This window comes from Anolis carolinensis, chromosome 1 (assembly GCF_035594765.1).
Source record: "Anolis carolinensis isolate JA03-04 chromosome 1, rAnoCar3.1.pri, whole genome shotgun sequence".
NCBI classification, from domain to species: domain Eukaryota; kingdom Metazoa; phylum Chordata; class Lepidosauria; order Squamata; family Dactyloidae; genus Anolis; species Anolis carolinensis.
The window spans coordinates 185,320,061-185,337,816 of NC_085841.1; the positions used below are offsets into that span (position 1 = coordinate 185,320,061).

Sequence of the window (17,756 nt, forward strand, 5' to 3'; positions counted from 1 at the left end):
ATTCCTAAGACTTAAGAGGTTGTTTCACCTTACAACAGATATGAATCTGTCAAAGACAAAGATAATGTCACATGCATGATTTAACACATTAGTTCTATTATGTAACACATTAGTTCTATTATGTACTTTACTCAGGCATAAGTTGAAACATCCATGTTTAAGACAGTGTGAAAATCCTCACCTGCCCGATTACTTTGAGTTTAATATATTCTCCCTCTTTCTTATCGCCTAAGTCCTCTGTTGAAGGCTTTGCCTCCTAATGAAAGAAAGAAGAAACAAAGGTTAATGAAATGGGTTGAGATTAAAAAATTATTTTTAAAAAGTTCTCCACCCCCTTTAGTATATTTACAGTGAATTTGCAACCCTTCAGCTTTTCTCTACATGAAGAATTCACTAGACATAATACCCTGAAAGACTGACAAAGGAAAAAATTGGGAAGATCTGAGTTGAAACAGCAGCGTTTTGATCAAGCCCCATCGATACTCTGTGACAAGACTGCTAGATTAAGTATGGGCAAACCCAGGCCTGTGGGCTGGACACAGCCCCCTGGGCTCTTCCCTCCAGTTCTCGTCTGTCTTGGCCCTCCCTTCAGCATGCAGACATGGCAGCTTGCCACATTGTTGTACTCCAGGACAGGAAGCACCTCTACATTTAACCACCAAACTCCAGTCCAAATTAAATTAGCAAAGCAGTGCAGCAAAAATAACACAAACTTCAAAGTCTAAATGTATGAAATAGTCCACAGGAGTCAAGATACAAGAGTAGTTTCCAGAATCCAGAACAAACAGGGCATCAGCATAGGTATACAAAAGAATAAGGATATACAAGGCAGCATAAAATCCAATTCAAAAATCCAGGAAAAATCCATCAAATTTGGTAGCATGAAACATGAACAAATGAAGACATAGAATTAGAATTCCCTTAGCAGACTTCAGTAGAACTTGGCAAGAGATGTTGCCCCAATAACCAACATTGAACAGACTGGTGAAAAAAAACCCTGGCCTCTCTGAAATACACATGAAATCATGCTGTTTTCCATGACTACCTGATTAACAGTGGCTTCTTCTCTAACAAGCGCTTTGGAAATTCTGCTGCACAGCAAGGAGTTTACAGACACTAAGTCTCCTACCTAATAGCTCATTATCCTGTCCACAAGGTAGTTCATCCAAAAAAAAAAAAAAGGCACAAGGTAGTTCATCCTCTGAATTCATTTCAGCCTCTGACTTTGCTTGCCTAGATAATGATTTCTCAGCAGGATCTGGGTCCCTCTCTGGAATGTAGCCTTCACTGGACACAGACTGCTCAGTTTCAGGACTTCAAATCTAATGCTGGCTCGCAGGCCCAGAAATCCCATAATCAACATCCTCATTGACATTAGGCGCAGGCACAATCATGGGCTGAACTTCAACACACATCCCCAGGCTGAGAGGAGGGCCGAGGCAGGGATACATGACTCCTTCTCCTCTCAGTCTGGGGACATGGTGAGCCATCATGTTCCCAGGTTGAAAGGAGAGCCAGGGGAGAGACACGCAGCTGCTGGGAGCTCTCCTGAGAGCTCGAGGCAGCCGCATGTCTCCTCCTCTCAGCCTGGGGACATGGCTGAGAGCATCCCCAGTCTGAGAGGAAGACCATTCATTCCCCATGCCAACTGTCTCCCCACACCAAATTGCCCTTGGCCTCCCCCCCCCCCCCAGCCCACCAGGGCCCACAAAGTGGCCCTCGCCAAAAAAAAAATGCTCATGCATGTGCTAGATGCAGGGATTGCTAGCTAGAAGGACACTGAACGGGTAAAAAAGTTTCTTCTTGGCATTGGGATACCAGAGGATCAACTATGTGAATCTTTTAATTCCAACATTTCAGCTATTAGAGGACTGTGCCAGAAAGCAAAAAGGACAAGGTTTGTCAACTCGGCCCCACTACAATGTGAGCTTTCCAATAAAGCCACAAGCACTGTGAAATAAAGTTTCCTCAAAACAACTTAAGATCTGATTTGGGGTGAAGAGGCAGCTTTCTAACCCTGATGGGAAAAAATCAACACTTTGCAAAAGGATTTCTGTGGATAAATAAGTGACTGTAGTCTGACCTAAGCAAGTTGTTTCCCCTTCGTTAATTAAAATATGGGATAAAAGAATTAAAAACAAATAAAATACTATAAGCTGAGTGACTAGAAAATGATATTAAGACTTAAGAATTTAAAATATAAAGTACCTGTGGGAAAGAGGCTGCTTCTCTGTGAATGTGATATGAATGAATGAATGAATTTTATTATTACAGATACAGACCAGGAGTATAAAAGTTTAAAACATTAAAAACAATTTTTAAAAAAGTGTTAACATTGAGATCAGAAATTCACAACATTAAAAGCAGAAAGCCCATAATGTGGAGTAGATCTACATGGCTTTATGCATGACGCTTATAAAATCAGTGAGTATGGATAATAAAATGTGCAAGTTAAAACTTTATCCACTAAAATCATTCACAAACTGCCACACAAAACTTAGGCCCCTTCTACACAGCTCAATGAAATCCCACGTTCTCTGCTTTAAATTGGAATATATGGCAAAGTGGACTCAGATAACCCAGTTCAAAGCAGATATTGTAGGATTTTCTGCCTTGCTATTCTGTGTTATATGGCTGTGTGGAAGGGTCCTCAATCACTCTAAAAGTGAGTGTGATACAAACAAGGTTGCTGGAGTCCTGCTTATGAGTGCTTGCTTTGTCTAAATCGTTGCAACTGATGCAGAAAGTTTGAAAAAACTTGGTGATTAAGATACATTTTGAAAAAATTGAGGTGGTAGTTTTGGGTCCTTCCACACAGACATACAAAATCCACACTGGATTATGGCAGTGTAGACTCATAATTCAGTTCAAAGCAGATAATCTGGATTATCTGCTTTAATAATCTGGATTATATGGCAGTGTAGAAGGGACATTTGAAAGAATCTCCGGAAAATCAAAGACAAGTAACTTTGTGGGATCTTTTTGAGATCTTAACATCATGAAGACCTAGCTCAAAAATAGCCAACCAGAGAAACAAAGATTTTTTTCATTCCTGAAAAGAAACCTAATGTAGATGGTGAAGACAAGCATAAAGAAGATGTGGAAAAGATTAATAATCAACCTAAAGCTGCAGTTTCTGACATTGAGGATGTTGAGCTTGACAGCTGGGAGAAGCACTTCAAAAATCTGCTGGCATAAAGAAAACATCAGATAGAAGAACAAGGAGCTGGAGAAGTGTGGAGATCAGCTTGGAGAGTGAAAAAATAATGTAAAAAGGGAGCAGTTGCAAAGGGATTTAAGAACATGTGTTAGGACAAAATGCAGCCCTGGATGGGAAAGTGAGGGGCCACAAAATTTTGGAAATAAATGCTTTCTATCGTGGAGAAGTGGAGATCAGATTGAAAAGTGGAAGAAATGTAAAAGGGGAGCAACTGGATCATGGGGAGAAGAAAGAGATCCAGTGTTTAAGATCGACAAAATAATACAAGTACTTCAAGGTAATTATGTCTCTCTTGTGCACAAGTTGAAATTCAGAAGGAGATTTGTAGAAGGATTTTATGTGAGATGGGTTTTACATGGTAATAGACAGGATTTCAGAGGTCTTGAGGTTTGAGGCATGGTTTGCTAAAAAGGCATTTGAACAAGGGGTGGGTTTATCATGAAGTTAAACTTAAAGAGAGGACCTTATTGCTGTTAAGTTAGTGAGATACCATGGTTAGTTAGAAAAACGCATTAGAGATTTACAAACTTAAAATATTCAGATGATAAAAAATCAGCACACAAGTCATAATTTTCAGGAAACTGCAATTCTAATATAAGAGAATTGTATAGTATTGTCTTGAAGGAGTAGAAAAATAAAATATTCATTGTATTTTTCAAATACTGTGTTTGACAGGCCTTCTTCTGACTATGCATAGAAGGCTTATACGAAACAAAATGAATTTTGTTTTTGGACCAGAATCCCATCTGCAAAATAACTTCTTATATGCATAGATGCAAACACGGGTATTTCAAAATCTGATCTGAAATCCTAAATGTTGCAAGTGTTTCTGATATTCAGCCTGTATTATGTTTAGTTATAGAGGAAGAATGAAGCAATTTCAGCATAAGAGTACTATGTTTTAATGTTTGTATGAGTAGAAAATATTAACTGTAGATTTTGAAAGTCAGCAGGAACATATAAAGAGTATGTGTTGTCGAAGACTTTTATGGCCGGAATCACTGAGTTGCTGTGAGTTTTCCAGGGTGTATGGCCATATTCCAGAAGCATTCTCTCCTGATGTTTCGCCCACATCTATGGCAGGCATCCTCAGAGGTCTGTTGGAAAACTATGCAAGTGGAGATTATATATCTGTGGATGGTCCAGGGTGGGAGAGAACTCTTGTCGGTTTGAGGCAAGTGTCAATGTTACAATTGACCACTTCAACTAGCATTGAATGGCCTTGCAGCTTCAAAGCCTGGCTGCTTCCTGCCTGGGGGAATTCTTTGTTGGGAAGAGTTAACTGGCCCTGATTGCTTCCTGTCTGAAATACCACAGTCTTCTGAATATTCATTATTTATTGTCCTGATTTTAGCGTTTTTTTAATACTGGTAGCCAGATTTTGTTCATTTTCATGGTTTCAGAGTTTCCTCCTTTCTGTTGAAATTGTCCATATGCTTGTGGATTTCAATGGCTTCTCTGTGTGGACCACTCTTAACAAGCACCACTGAAAAGCCACTGAAATCCACAAGCATATGGACAATTTCAACAGAAAGGAGGAAACCATGAAAATGAACAAAATCTAGTTACCAGTATTTTTTAAAAAATCTAAAATCAGAACAGTAAATAAAGAAGAACACTCAAAAGACAGGGGAATTCCAGACAAGAAACAATCAGGGCCAGCTAACACCTCCCAATAAAGGATTCCCCAGGCAGGAAGCAGCCAGGCTTTGAAGCTGCAAGGCCATTCAATGCAAATCACGATGGCCAACTGCAACATTCACACTTTCCTCAAACAGACAAGAGTTCTTTCTCCCACTCTGGACATTCCACAGATATATAAACCCCACTTGCCTAGTTTCCAACAGACCTCACAACCTCTGAGGATGCCTGCCATAGATGTGGGCGAAACGCCAGTTGAGAATGCTTCTGGAACATGGCCATACAGCCCAGAAAACGTACAGCAACCCATATAAAGAGTAGTAGTAGTAGATTTGCTCATAAAAGGAGAATAAGACACCATTGCCTCTTCTCCTTTTTCCCTTTCCTTACTCCCTTAGTTGCATTATGCATATTATTTTACTGTAGTTAAAACTTTTCTTTTAACAATGGTTTTTTTTAAAAAAAATCTTGATATTGAATGTAGAAACTACAGAACCTACGATTTTTATACTCAGTACTAATGTTTAAAACCAAAAGTGAAACTCAATATTACAAGAACCTCAATCAAAGAATACATTCCATTAACATTATTCATTTCTAGTGAGGAGAGAGTGTGACCAACTGCTATTCAGGCACTGGACAGATTTAAAATAAGCTTTAACAAGCTATGTGAACATCTTCCAAATTTCTATCTCAGACACAAGTAGCCCATTATAACAATCTGAGAAAAATAACAAACCTCATGAACAAGAAAAAAAGAATACAGATCTTCTCAAGCCAAACAAGTCTCTCATGAGAAGGAGTGCGTGTACAGACAGTATCCAAGTTACGAACAAGATAGGTTCTGTAGGTTTGTTCTCAAGTTGAATTTTATGTAAGTCAGAACGAGTACATTTTTAAAGTGTAAATCCAGCCAATATAGATGTATATATTTAGTTCTGGATAGCACAGGGAAGGGTTAACATCCTTGTGTTTGTTTTGCTGTTTATGCCCCTGTTCAGAAGATTCCACCTCACTTTCTGTCCCTGTGATAATTGGATTTTTTTTAATGACTTGGTGTGGAAACAAGGACTGGTGATAAAGCTTCAGTGGAATTACCATTTTCCCCATGGTAATTCTTCCTAGAGTGAATTTTTCTTTCCTAGGGGTAGATTTTTCTCACTTCCTGTTGTCTCACCCCCGTTTTTAACTAAGGCCCCTTCCACACAGCTAAATAAAATCCCACATTATCTACTTTGAATTAGAATACATAGCATTGCGGACTCTGATAACCCAGTTCAAAGCAGACATTGTGGGAAAGTATGTTGCTTAAAAAGGCTCATCAACCTGTCATAATAGTACTTTGATTTGACTAGCTGTCTACTGATAACTTTCAGGACCCTAAATTTAATGTCACTTATTTTTCCTCGCAGCATAGGGCTGAAATCTCATAAATATGGTTAACATACCACTTTAGTGATCAAAGCGACATGATATGATATACGTATCCTCACAGATCCCATTTCAGAACAAAATATCACAAACCAAATAAGCAGGTTTGGATGGCATTCTTGCTTGGAGCCCTATCCCCTTGCAAAGTATCCATGTGTCAATGAAACCATGCTTTAAGATATATTTAAATGCTAATATTGTAAACTTTTCCCCGTCAGGGTATCTGTTGCAGAGAGAATGCTTGCCCAACTGTCTATGGAACCTCTCAAGCAGGGAGAATGCTGAAGCTTCTGTGTTCCCATCCATTTCACAGGATCTCAGCATCACCCCTAAAGACAACCTATAGCTAATATACATAACGAATCTCAGCAACACTTGCATTTTTGCACTTCCAGAGATCAGTTGCAAGAAATGCACCCCTTCGCTTTTATATCTATGAGGCTTATAGGGAATTTTCAAGACATGAAGTAGAAACAAAACCAGGTCCAGGTTTTGAAATGCAACGTCTAAAACGAGCCCACTTGGGGGAAAGGACACCGATAGGGAATTTTAGTCAATTGGGAAAAGTTGCATTATTAATGACACAAATAAAAGGGCCCATGAGCCCCTAATGGCATAGTGGGTTAAACTGCTGAGCAGCTGAACTTGCTGACCGAAAGGTCGCTAGTTCAAGTCCGGAGAGCAGGGTGAGCTCCCACTGTTAGCCCTAGCTTCTGCCAACCTATCAGTTCAAAATCATGCAAATGTGAGTAGATCAATAGGTACCACTCTGGCAGCAAGGTAACGATGCTCCATGCAGTCATGTTGGCCACATGGCCTTAGAGGTGTCTACAGACAACACCGGCTCTTCGGTTTAGAAATGGAGATGAGCACCAATCCCCAGAGTCAGACTCGATGAGACTTAATGTCTAGAGGAAACCTTTACCTTTACTTTAAAAGGGCCCATTAGGAAAATAAGCCAATAAGGGGGGAATGAGATTTAAAATATGCATGCATTTTAGTGCAGGAAGGCACATGTCTTGCGACCCAGTACAAAACAGAATAGAACAGACAGGCTTTGGAGAAACTTTGGCTGAGATGTCCACATCTCCCCCTTCAACAAAGTGAGTGATTTTGAAGATAAGCAACCATGGCTGGCCCTTAACAGGAACTCGCCATTACTGGATTTTCTTAATGAATAACTTCTCCCCACCAAAGCAATTCGCTCTTGCAATTTCTGAAAGCCAATACAATGTCTTGGGCCAGTGAGAAAAGTTTGATTCAAGTGACAGCGCCAGTCCCAAGAGAAATAAAAAGGATCACTAGCTATCTTCTACTAAGGCATTGGAAAGAGAAAATCTAACTTGCTTTTACATTGCTTAGGTCCCATCTACATTGCCATATAAAATCCAGATTATCTTCTTTGAACTGGATTATGTTAGTTTACACTACCATACAATCCAGTTCAAAGCAGATAATCTAGATTTTATATGGCAGTATGGGTGAGGCCTTAGGTATTTATCCTTGCTATGAACGCACCTGAAAGAATATAGGCCCCTTGATGAGATGAGAAAAAAAATCCTCTTAATGAAAAGAGGAATTTCAGGAAATCGCTACTTTTCTGAGGTGGTTTAGCTGTGTTTGCATGTGAAACTTCTCCACCCTGCATGTAAAACCACAGAATGTGTTTTACTCTCCTCCTTTCAACTTTGTGACTTCAATTACATTATGAGTCCCTTGTTGGGAGATGGGACGGACTATAAATAAAGTATTTGTATTATTATTTTATACGTTAGCTTGTTGCTTTATTTCATTTTTAAAGTAAACCACTGAACAGCTTTTTCCCCCTAAATGACATGGAATACAATTTTTGCAAGGTATGTACACCGACACTTTTAAAATACAAAAACTTATATATGTAACATATATTTATATGTATGTATTTATGTATGTGTGTGTATGCACACACACATATATTCTAGCATTTATTAAAGCACTAAATTTCTTGCCAATGAAGTATTTCAATTCAGCCAACATGGTATCAATATGCTGGCAGGATCATACAAATTGTTACTGAATTTCTTAAATTCTAAGACACACTTTCCCCCCATATAGATATCTCTAAAAACACTTTGTGTCGTATAATCACGGGTGCTTATTAATAATATTTAATACAAATAATAAAGATTTCTTTCTGTTGGTTGTACTGAAATTAGTGTGTGTCTTACAATCAATGGCGACTCAGAATGCAAGAAATAGAGTAATCCTCCGATCAGAAAAGTCGACAATTAGAAACATAAGGGCAAACATCCATCAGTAAGCATTACCAAACTTCTGTCCCTTTTTTAAAGAGCAGGGTTAAACTATGCCTTATGTTACTCAAAGACACCAATGGTAAAAAGGTATAAACTTCAGTTCTCTGAGAAGCTGAAAATATGCCAAATGAATATGTACTTAAGTTTCCGTCTGGTAGTAAGAGACCAGGTAAAAACTTTTTATACAATACTCTGCTGTGGAATATCTTGGCAGGCATAAACCATATGTGTTTAATCATGAAAAAATTAAACATAAATAGAACTCGCAAACCTGCATATTCGAGTTGAGATGTTGTCACTGCAGTTAATGCAGCATCTGTTCAGAACCTTTGCTTCCAATGATTTTGTTTGTGGCTTTGTTTCCCTACTGCTTTGATAGTCTTAGGCATATTTTGAAGTACCGTATCTTGAGTACCAGCTACAAAAGTTGCTCTGAGAATTCTAAGAGCTGTTAATTTAACTATCAAAGTACAATAATAAAAACTAAGGATCAACTCACTAGTGCCATGTAAATATAGTATGTTACCCGTACTTCAAATTTGATAATCTGGATTATATGGCAGTGTAGAAGGGCCCCCCTATAATGCAGTTCAAAGCAGATAATCTGAATTATCTGCTTTATAATCTGGATTATATGGCAGTGTAGTAGGGGTTTTATGTAATCCACCTCAAAATGGATAATGTGGATTATCTGATAATGGGGATTATCTGATTTGATAATCTGGATTATATAGCAGTGTAAATCCACCCTGAATCCAGCCACAAATAGTAACTCCTTCCTTCCTTTGGGCCTCACTGCCATCTACTCTGCGATATAATCCAGTTTCTGAGTGGAGATTATCTGCTTCAAACTGCATTAGATAGCAGTGTAGGGTCCCATTCAAGTCATCTGCTTTGAACTGGATTATACGGGAGTATAATCATATTCAAAGCTGACAATGTGGATTATCTGTTTTGATAATCAGGAGCCCCTTCCACACAGCAGTATAAAATCCACATTAAACCTAATTATATGGCAGTGTGGACTCAAAACTGATATTAGTAGTAGTAGAGAGCAATAACAGACCTGGAATTACAGTAGAGTCTCACTTATCCAACATAAATGGGCTGGCAGAATGTTGGATAAGCGAATATGTTGGATAATAAGGAGGGATTAAGGAAAAGCCTATTAAACATCAAATTACATTATGATTTTACAAATTAAGCACCAAAGCATCATGGTTTACAACAAATTTGGCAGAAAAAGCAGTTCAATACACAGCAATGTTATGTAGTAATTACTGTATTTGCAAATTTAGCACCAAAACATCACAATGGATTTTTTTTTCGTGTCAGGAGCGACTTGAGAAACTGCAAGTCGCTTCTAGGGTGAGAGAATTGGTTGTCTGCAAGGACGTTGCCCTGGGGACGCCCGGATGTTTTGATGTTTTACCATTCTTGTTGGAGGCTTCTCTCATGTCCCCGCATGGAGCTGGAGCTGATAGAGGGAGCTCATCCGTGCTCTCCCCGGGTGGGATTCGAACCTGGCAGCTTGCAGGTCAGCAGCCCAAACTTCAAGTCACAAGGCTTTAACCCACTACTCCACCGGGGGATCCATCACAATGTATGGAAAAGTGACTACAAAAATATGGACTACTAAAAGGCAGACTGCATTGAATAATCCAGAACATTGGGTAAGCGAATGTTGGATAAGTGAGACTCTACTGTATGTACAATTTGACGACGGTACAGCCTCGGACTATGATTTTCAGAAGATGTGATTCTAATACTGAATGTAATTGTTTTTAAATGCTCTGTTTAATATGTATTAATTTTAAATTTTAATTGATTTTAAGTTGTTGTTTGTATGTTTTCAAGGCACCTAATGGTTGCCATATGTAAGCCGCCTTGAGTCCCCTTCAGGGTGGAGAAAGGCAGGGCAGAAATAAGGTATAGTAGTCTCACTTATCCAACATTCGCTTATCCAACGTTCTGGATTATCCAATGCATTTTTGTAGTCAATGTTTTCAATACATCGTGATATTTTGGTGCTAAATTCGTAAATACACTAATTACTACATAGCATTAATGTGTATTGAACTACTTTTTCTGTCAAATTGGTTGTATAACATGATGTTTTGGTGCTTAATTTGTAAAATCATAACCTGATTTGATATTTAATAGACTTTTCCTTGATCCCTCCTTATTATCCAACACATTCGCTTATCCAACGTTCTGCCGGCCCATTTATGTTGGATAAGTGAGACTCTACTGTAAATAAATAAATATTGTGGATTATCTGCCTTGATAGCCTGGGGCCCCTTCCCCACAGATACTGCGGGATATTCTGCCTTGATATTCTGTGTGATATGGCTGTGTGGAAGGGCCCTGGGCTATATGGCAGTGTAGATCCAGCCTAAATGGGGCCTAAGACAAAAAAAAAAAAAAAAGCACTCCCTAAACGCGGCATCTTTGGCCAATGGGGAGCACAAGTCAAGTCTTTTCTCCGTCAGCTCTCGTGTCCGGCGCCGAGGGAAGTAAACAAACAGCTCCAACTCCTCCAATGCGGTGTGTGGATGGGTTGGCAAGTAAACAAAACAAGGCCCAGGAGGAAGACTTCGGCCTGCGTCGGTCTTTCTCCTTCCCGATCATCCCCGCAAAGAGAGAGGGAAGGGGAAAGATCATTGAAAGGGAATCCGAAAGGGAGAAGCCAAGGGAAGGGAAAGGCAAGGGGAAGGGAGGGGGCTTTCCCGCTTTGGCTGGATCCTGCATAGTTTAGAACTGCATCGCATGGAGCGGTGGCAGTGCGGAAACCGCCTTTGTTTTCCCCAAGGGGAGCCGCAGAATAAGGCCTCCCGGAGGCGAAGGCAGCCGGGGCAGCGGGCGAGGCGTCCTCCTACCGTGTCCGACATTATGGATGGCGGGCTCAGGCAAGCAGGCAGCCGCCCTCCTCCTCCTCCTCGCCGTTCCCTCCTCCTCCTGCTGCTGCTGCTTGCCCCGCGATGCCTTTGCGCCTTCCCTTCTTCTTCTTCTTCTTCTTCCTCCTTCCTTCCCCCTCCTCCTCCTCCAAACCCGGAGCCAGCGAAAGGCGAGAGCGCAGCGCAAGGGGGAGGCGGGGCGGAGGGCGGCACTTCCTCTCGGCCGCCTGAGCTCACTTCCTACACGCGCAGAGGGAGGGGAAGCAAGACAGGCAGGCAGGCAGGCAGGCAGAAAGGGCCCGCCTCCCCTGCCTTTTCCACAGGCACTGAGGGCTCTTCCCTACAGCCCTACAGCCCAGAATATCAAGGCAGAATATCCCATAACATCTGCCTGGAACTGGAATATCTGAGGGCCCTTCCATGCAGCCCTACAGCCCAGAATATCAAGGCAGAATATCCCATAACATCTGCCTGGAACTGGAATATCTGAGGGCCCTTCCATGCAGCCCTATATCCAAGTATATCAAGGCAAAAAACCCCACAATATCTGCTTTGAACTGGAACATGTGACAGTGAGGACTCAAGGCCCTTGGACACAGCCATATAACTCTATCAAGGAGCCCCGGTGGTGAAGTGCGTTAAAGCACTGAGCTGCTGAACTTGCAGACCGAAAGGTCCCAGGTTCAAACCTCGGGAGCGGCGTGAGCGTCCGCTGTTAGCTCCAGCTCCTGCCAACCTAGCAGTTCGAAAACATGCCAATGTGAGTAGATCAATAGGTACCGCATCAGCGGGAAGGTAACGGCGCTCCATGCAGTCATGCCGGCTACATGACCTTGGAGGTGTCTATGGACAACGCCGGCTGTTCAACTTAGAAATGGAGATGAGCACCAACCCCCAGAGTCAGACATGACTGGACTTAACGTCAAGGAAAACCTTTACCTGTACCTATCAAGGCAGAAAAGCCCACAATATCTACTTTGAACTGGGTTATCTGAGTCCACACTGTGATGGTTTGCAAAGGCACTATGCTGTGTGTGTAAACTGGAAAATGAAGTAAAGGTAAAGGTTTCCCCTGGCGTTAAGTCCAGTCATGTCTGACTCTGGGGCATCTGCATTTTCTCTCCAAGATGCACATGATGACTCTCTCTTCATTGGGCATCCCATGTCCAAAATGCTCCAAAATTGTCTACACAGGTGATCCAGGCCCCTTCTACACTGCCATATAAAATCCAGATTATGTGCTTTGAAATGGATTATATAGCAATGTAGACTTGTATAATCCAGTTCAAAGCAGATATTGTGGATTATCTGCCTTGATATTCTGTGTTTTATGGCTGTATGGAAGGGCCCAGAGTTTCATGCACAATTTAAGATAATTGTGTATACAAGAGCCTTAAGGCTAAGTATATAAGGTATTTATGAAATACAAACAAATTGCATCTTTAGACATGGGTTCCATCTCCAAGATGATGATGATGATGGTGATATTTATTTATATCCCGCTTTCCTAAAGGAGACTAAAAAAAACCTTACCACAAGAAAAACAACTTATTGTGTATATGCAAATACAGGTGTTTCAAACTCCAAAAGAAACCTGAAATCCAAAACATTTCCCCAGCATTTCGGACAAGAGATACTCAACTGGTGGATTGCAATTCACATCATTACTCCGCCATGCTCTATTGATTGGATCTATACGATCACATAATGCAGTTTGAACTGCATTATATGATCAGTGTAGACCAGGCCTGTCAAAGGGTTTGGTGGAAGGGATCTTGTCCCTTTACAAGAGCCAAGTTGTTCAGACCTGGTATAGCCCCATATAATGTAGTTCCGTGCAATTCAAACTGCATTATATGAGTCTATACTGGCCATGTAATGCAGTTCACACTGTAGATCCAGTCTATAGATCACATAACCCCACTCCCAGGTTAAAAACATGCCTTCTCACTGCAGAGCGTATATGAAATTACAGCCCTGATTTCTTTTGCAGTGCAAGTCCAATCTTGCATTAAAGCAGTCAAAAACCGTATCTGCATTCTTTTCTCTGCGAATCCCAGTTTTTTAGTCCTTTCCTAATGAGGCCCCTTCTACACTGCCATAAAATCCAGGTTATCAAAGTAGATAATCCACCTTCTCTGCTTTGAACTGGATTATATAAATCTACCCTGCCATATAATCCAGTTCAAAGCAGATGATCTGGATTTTTATGGAAGTGTACAAGGGGCCTGAGCATTTTTAAACCATTCTCATAGCTTTGTATATAGTTTTATTGTTTTAGATATGCAAAGTTGAAGAATCTGTGCATGTATTCTTCAGAAATGCAGCCCACTAAGGCACCTTCAACACTGCCATATAAAATCTATATTATCTGCTTTAAAATGGATTATATGACAGTGTAGACCTACCCTGTTTCCCTGAAAATAAGACATCCCCAAAAAATAAGACCTAGTAGAAGTTTTGCTGTATTGCTAAATATAAGGCCTCCCCCGAAAGTAAGACCTAGCAAAGTTTTTGTTTGGTAGCATGCGTGGCGCCCGCCAAACAAAACACCATAGCATGCAGGATTGGTATATGTACATAATAATAATAATTATTATTATTATTATTTTATTTTTATACCTTGCTTCCATCTCCCCAGAAGGACTCGGGGCGGCTTACAGTTGTATATGGAAATAATAGTAGTAACAAGAAATTCTTGACAGGAGTCACAGTTTGTCTGGTTTAGTTATGTTGGTTTGTGATGACAACTACTGTACAGTATAGAATAAATGTTCAAATTTTTTTGTTCAACAATGAATATGAATTCTTCTTCATGGAAAAATAAGACATCCCCTGAAAATAAGACCTAGCGCATCTTTGGGAGTAAAAAATAATATAATACACTGTCTTATTTTCGGGGAAACACGGTATATATCCCAGTTCTAAGCAGATAATGGATTATCTGCTTTGATAATTTGGATTATAGTGTAGAAAGGACCTGAGTTTCATCTGCCTTATTCCTGGATTTGATTGACATGGTATGGCTTTCATTATTCATATTTGAATGTTAAGTACATAGGAATATGAATTTTCAAATCTAACCAGCAGATGGTGCAGATAAATCTTTGGAAAAATAAAACAAAATAAATTATTTTATTCTATTACTTCACCTTTCATTTGAAGAAACACACACAAAGCTGCCAGACATCCCATGGATATCTGAATCACTTAAAGATTATTTACAGCACCTTATTTTCTCAAAATGAAGGCCTATTGTGCTCAATATGGCTTCCTTCCAGTCGCGTTATATGGCATTGGACTCTAAGGCCCCATCCACAGAGCTGTACAAAATCCACATAATATAACTGGATAATATGGCAGTGTGAACTCAGATAACCCAGTTCAACGCAGATATTGTAGATTATCTGCCTTGATATTCTGGGTTATTGGTTGTGTAGAAGGTCCCTTAGACCTGGGGGCCCTTCCGCACAGCCCTATATCCCAGAATATCAAGGCAGAAAATCCCACAATATCTGCAATGAACTGGGTTATCTGAGTCCACACTCGGATATTGTGGGATTTTCTGCCTTGATATTCTAGGATATGGGGCTGTGTGGAAGGGCCCCCAGACATGTCAAGGGAACCAATCTGATTTCAGTTTTAGTACTTTGATGTGAGGGAGCAGTATTTTAGGCAGCTTTTAATGAACTGAACAAGCATATCCATTCCTGATCTGGCAATGCAAGGAAAGTTACCCAGCTGAAAACTCATCATGCCTTGAGGCTACTCATAATCTGTAAAGATAAATACTGGTTAGGTAGCTTGTGGCAACCTTGATATGTAAATATCATTGTTAATTTCAAATGCAACGTATATTTTTTCTATTCACAGTTTGCCCCAAAGTAAACCAACATAAGGTGTGTTTTCAACCCCCACAGTCCCTTCTAGAGCTAATATTGTAAAATTAAAACATCTGTTTTGCTCTGGAAACTATGTGCAGACTGGAATGAAAGGGCAGCCTGTATGTGTAGTTCCCTTGTGTCGATGTACTAAGCTCTTTTGGATTACAGCCAGGACCTGGAGAGGTTTGGTTTAACTTTCTCTTATAAATCATGATTAATTCCACTGAAGTGTCAAATGGGAAAAGAAGTTGTCCATACACTGCGCTATTGGCATCATCATTCATCATTCAGTCTCTGTCTACCTTCAGCACATTTTGAACTGTGGAAACCAAGGGTATGATCCCATAGCCTTGTGGTTTTACCAGACATGCTGTTACACGTACCAACACAGGCTAATATAAAACATGTGACTTTGTGGGTGGCTTAATTAATTCTTCATTGTATGAGTGTTACCCCCCCCCCCCCCAACACACACACGTGCACACACAGATGTCTGTGCTGCTGTCCTTGTGATGCGTGACATCTATTTTCCCCTACTTTTATAGAGCAGTGGTCACATATCCTCAGCTCAAGAAACCTTTATGATTGTGGGTACATATACACTGTCGAACAAATGCAGTTTGATACAACTTTAACTGCCGTGACTCAATACTATTGTAGCTTTGGAAGCCCTAGCACTCCTATGCAGAGAAGGCTAAAGTCCTTGCATCACTACAACTCCCACGATGCCATAACATTGAGCCATGGCAGTTAAAGTGGTCTCAAACTTTATTCGTTCTATATAGTGTGGATGCACCCAGGGTCGACTTGAATATGCATAACAACCACCTTGACATTGAGTGGGAAAGAATGATTTGCATGTAACAGACATGAATTCCACATCCATCTTTCACATAAATGCATGGATCCTTGGGCCCCTTTTGTACTGCCATATAATCCACAGTATGAAAGCAGATAATACACACAATCTGCTTTGAACTGGATTATATGAGTCTACACTGTCAGAAATTCAGTTCAAAACAGACAATCTGGATTTTATATGGCAGAGTAGAAGGGGCTTATGAAGCAAGTTGTTAATGCCTTCTGTAGATGCTGATGCTTACTGCAGTAGTATAGCAGTACTGATACTATATTTGAAAAGGACTTATATGCATGGTTAATATAAACCATAACTTCATTTAAGACAACTATTATAGCTAAGCATATTTGGCAATAAGTAATTGTCTATAGCAGTATAGGTAAGATATAGTGGCAGCACCTGATTTCAATGTATGCGACGATGTGAATCTGTCCCTGGATTTACTGATTTGAAAAGAACTAAATAGGGTGCTGAACAATAGCCCCAGAAATAAATTCAGCACTTTATAAATACCTCAGTTTGGATTAATACCTGGAATAGGTTTAGCATAAAAGTGAATTTGAAATCACCAGCCACCTCCAAGAAGGAATTTGGGCCTATTCAACACTGCCGTATAAAATCCAGATTATCTACTTTTATCTAGGTTATATGGGAGCGTAAACTCATATAATCCAGATCAGAGCAGATAATGTGATTATCTGCTTTGAAAATCTGGATTATATGTATTGAAAAAGAGGCCCCTGAAGCCCCTTCCACAAAGCTGTATAAAATCCACATTGAACTGGATTATATGGCAGTGTGGGCTAGACAAAACTACGGTTAGGTGGATCTGTAATTGGCTAAGTGAACGAACCCAAAGGGTGCTCACCAATGCGTCTTCTTCATCTTGGAAAGAAGTCACGAGTGGAGTGCCGCAGGGTTCCGTCCTTGGCCCAGTTCTGTTTAACATCTTTATTAACGACTTAGATGAAGGGTTAGAAAGCACGATCATCAAGTTTGCAGATGACACCAAACTGGGAGGGATAGCCAACACTCCAGAAGACAGGAGCAGAATTCAAAACGTTCTTGACAGACTAGAGAGATGGGCCGAAACTAACAAAATGAAGTTCAACAGGGACAAATGCAAGATACTTCACTTCGGCAGAAAAAATGGAATGCAAAGATACAGAATGGGGGACGCCTGGCTCGATAGCAGTACGTGTGAAAAAGACCTTGGAATCCTCGTGGACAACAAGTTAAACATGAGCCAGCAACGTGATGCGGCTGCTTAAAAAGCCAATGGGATTCTGGCCTGCATCAATAGGGGAATAGCATCTAGATCCAGGGAAGTCATACTACCCCTCTATTCTGCCTTGGTCAGACCGCACCTGGAGTACTGTGTCCAATTCTGGGTACCTCAATTGAAGGGAGATGTTGACAAGCTGGAAAGCGTCCAGAGGAGGCGACTAAAATGATCAAAGGTCTGGAGAACAAGCCCTATGAGGAGCGGCTTAAAGAACTGGGCATGTTTAGCCTGCAGAAGAGAAGGCT

The 17,756-nt window shown here is 40.5% G+C and overlaps 1 protein-coding gene across 2 annotated transcripts in view; it reads right to left on the reverse strand.

Annotated features, from left to right (window-relative positions):
* sumo1 (small ubiquitin like modifier 1) overlaps positions 1-17,190 on the reverse strand; it is a 29,209-nt gene extending 12,019 nt beyond the window's left edge. The window contains exons 1-2 of one of the 2 annotated variants that reach the window (XM_062962044.1): positions 17,095-17,190; positions 182-256 (exon numbers count right to left, since the gene is read on the reverse strand). In XM_062962044.1, coding sequence (XP_062818114.1) covers positions 182-256; positions 17,095-17,175 — 156 coding nt within the window. In that variant the 5' untranslated portion in view covers positions 17,176-17,190. Of the gene's footprint in view, positions 1-181; positions 257-11,465; positions 11,700-17,094 lie in introns of those variants that run through there. The other variant, XM_003223544.4, reaches the window with a different exon arrangement.
* Positions 17,191-17,756: the final 566 nt, after the last annotated feature.